Consider the following 2,500-nt stretch of genomic DNA (forward strand, 5'->3'; position numbering starts at 1 on the left):
TTCCACTGTCCTCCCACTGCGTCCCAGGGGAGCAAGGGCCGCCATCGATTGTCAGGGAGGACTACGGAGTATGTGAGTGTGTGTGTGTGTGTGTGAGAGAGTGAGATAGTGAGTGTGTGTCTGTGTGTGTGGTGGTTGGGGATGGGGGGGGTCGTTGGGGACAGCTGGAAACATGGCTGTGTGGTGTGTCGAAGGGCTCCAGTCTCTCGTGTAAACCTTTCCACTCCACAGCTCCTGTCAATCAAGTGTTGGGGCCGCGCTCTCGGCGCCTCACAGCTCAGGGGGGATTTGTAAAGAAGCCCGGGGCTCATGGGGTGGATGTCAGATGTGTGTGTGTGTGTCTGTGTGTGTGTGTGTGTCTGTGTGTGTGTCGGGGCGCAGACAAACCTCCCCTGTACGTACTGTCGATCAGAAGCCAAGCTGCAGCAGTCTCTTAGAGAGTCACTGTGCCTTTCTGTACTGTATCTCAAAACTAGTGTCCGACATTGGACTGGATCTGGATCTAGACCATTCCTGGACACTACCGTGGCCTCATTCTGACTTTTTTTGGTGTTTTTTTGATGCTTTAATTCAAAAGGATTTACAGTACAGATGTCAATTATTACAAGGGCCACATTCCACGGAGCAACTCAGGGTTAGGCACCTTTTGGTCCAGATCTGGACAGATCTGGACATTTTTGGGGCTTTTGGCTTTATATCGATATAGACGGTGGAGAGAGACAGGAAGCGAGTGGGAGAGAGACCCATGAGGTCGGAGATCAAACCTGGGCCCCTGTGGGCACTGAGACCCAATCGTGATACTGTACGGTGCTGCCGCTTGCACCTCAGCCTCTCAGTTCGGAAGAGAATCTTTTCCAGATTCATCTCTGACACCAAGGCTTGAGACTCCAATGGCTACTTCAGCCTCTCAACAACGCCACCAGTTATTTCATTCTTCTGTCCTGCAGCACTAGTGGTCTAGCCTGGGAGAACCCAGACGAACCTACATTTGCTCTGCAGGTCAGTGTGGCATGGAGGCCATTGACACCCATTTCCAATTTTCCAAAAACCCAGGAACCAATCACAATCGCTTCTCTGTTTAAACAGATTTGGATGTGTATTTTATTTGGAATTGAGTAAACATCTGCATTTAGAACCTTCATTTACAAATAAGATTGAATTGCTACACTTCTATTATTTGATAATAATTTGATTTGCAGCAATTTAATTTGAATTTCACTGTTGGTTACACCCCTGGAAGTCGTAAGTCAATGAAGCCTTTCCAGACCCACTGCCAATCTCAATCGAGATTTAAGAAGCAGTCTGGTGTCAACTAGGCTACTAGTGCTCAGTTCTGTGCTTAATGTGGCCCTCTTCTGGCCCAGATCCGTTTGGGACTCGGCTACTGCAGCTTCCCTACTGGCTCTCTCCCATTCCTCCCTCCGCATCTCACCACTGGTCCCGTCTGGACCCATGTGTGTGTGTGAGTGAGTGTGTGTGCGTGTGTGTGTGTGTGTGTGTGTGTGTGTGTGTGTAGGACAGGGCTCTACATCTCACCACTGGCCCCGTCTGGACCCATGTGTGTGTGTGAGTGAGTGTGTGCGTGTGTATGTGTGTGTGTGTGTGTGTGTGTGTGTGTGTGTGTGTGTGTGTGTGTGTGTAGGACAGGGCCCGTCTGGACCAATCAGAAGCCACTCAAGCGAGCGTTTGTCATTACACAGCGCTCTGAAATGGACATCCGAAAGCTCTACTCGTCACGAATACCCCACACGGTGGCAGCGCCGGCTATCTCTGGAATGGACACGGTGTTAGCCGGATCGGCACCAGAGTTGGGCCGGGCCGGTCGCCTAGTTGCTGGCTAATCGTGTTTGTGTGAGGTGGTTGCCAGGACAGCGGATAATCGGAGCATCATTAGCAGGGGTCCTCGAAGGTGCTAATCCGACTTTAATGAACTCAGGGGCTGCCAGCTTTCTGCCCTGCTCGCCACCACTGCAGACCAGCCCCCGCCAAGGGTCGTTTCAGAAATGAGGGAGGCGGACAGACCTGAGTCCTCATTCCCCGGCAACTAACCGAAACAACTTACATGATTTCACACGTTACAGAAGGTGCACACAGACACACACACAGACACACACAGACACAGACACACACACACACACACACACACACACACACACACATATATAACTTGAACCAGAAAACAAAAGGAAAAAGGAAAAGACTTACCATTTTATTATTGATTTCATGGAAATGAATTTCACAGACTTTCTCGACGACGTCCTCGTTCTCGAAAGTTACAAAGCCAAAGCCTGCAGACACAGAGGGGAAAAAAACAGCAAGTTTTAACAGTGTGCGTGAGCACTGAATGAGTTCTGTACGTAACAAAACAAGTCGGTTCTTAAGAATTTCAAAAACTGCAGTGTAAGCGTAATTACTATCACACAGGAGTTTCATCGCTGATGGTCTCTAAATCAACCCAACGCTGATAGCTCTGAAACTAAGCATCCTCCCACACAGGCCT

General features: G+C 49.6%; 1 protein-coding gene across 1 annotated transcript in view; it reads right to left on the reverse strand.

Moving 5' to 3' along the window:
* Nucleotides 1-2,500, reverse strand: part of LOC121709208 (RNA-binding protein Musashi homolog 2-like) — a 258,569-nt gene that overhangs the window by 73,528 nt on the left and 182,541 nt on the right. Inside the window, 1 exon segment of the mRNA XM_042092415.1 lies at nt 2,206-2,288. Within this exon segment, the coding sequence (XP_041948349.1) occupies nt 2,206-2,288 (83 nt within the window).

The sequence above is a fragment of the Alosa sapidissima genome, chromosome 5, assembly GCF_018492685.1.
Source record: "Alosa sapidissima isolate fAloSap1 chromosome 5, fAloSap1.pri, whole genome shotgun sequence".
NCBI classification, from domain to species: Eukaryota; Metazoa; Chordata; class Actinopteri; order Clupeiformes; family Clupeidae; genus Alosa; species Alosa sapidissima.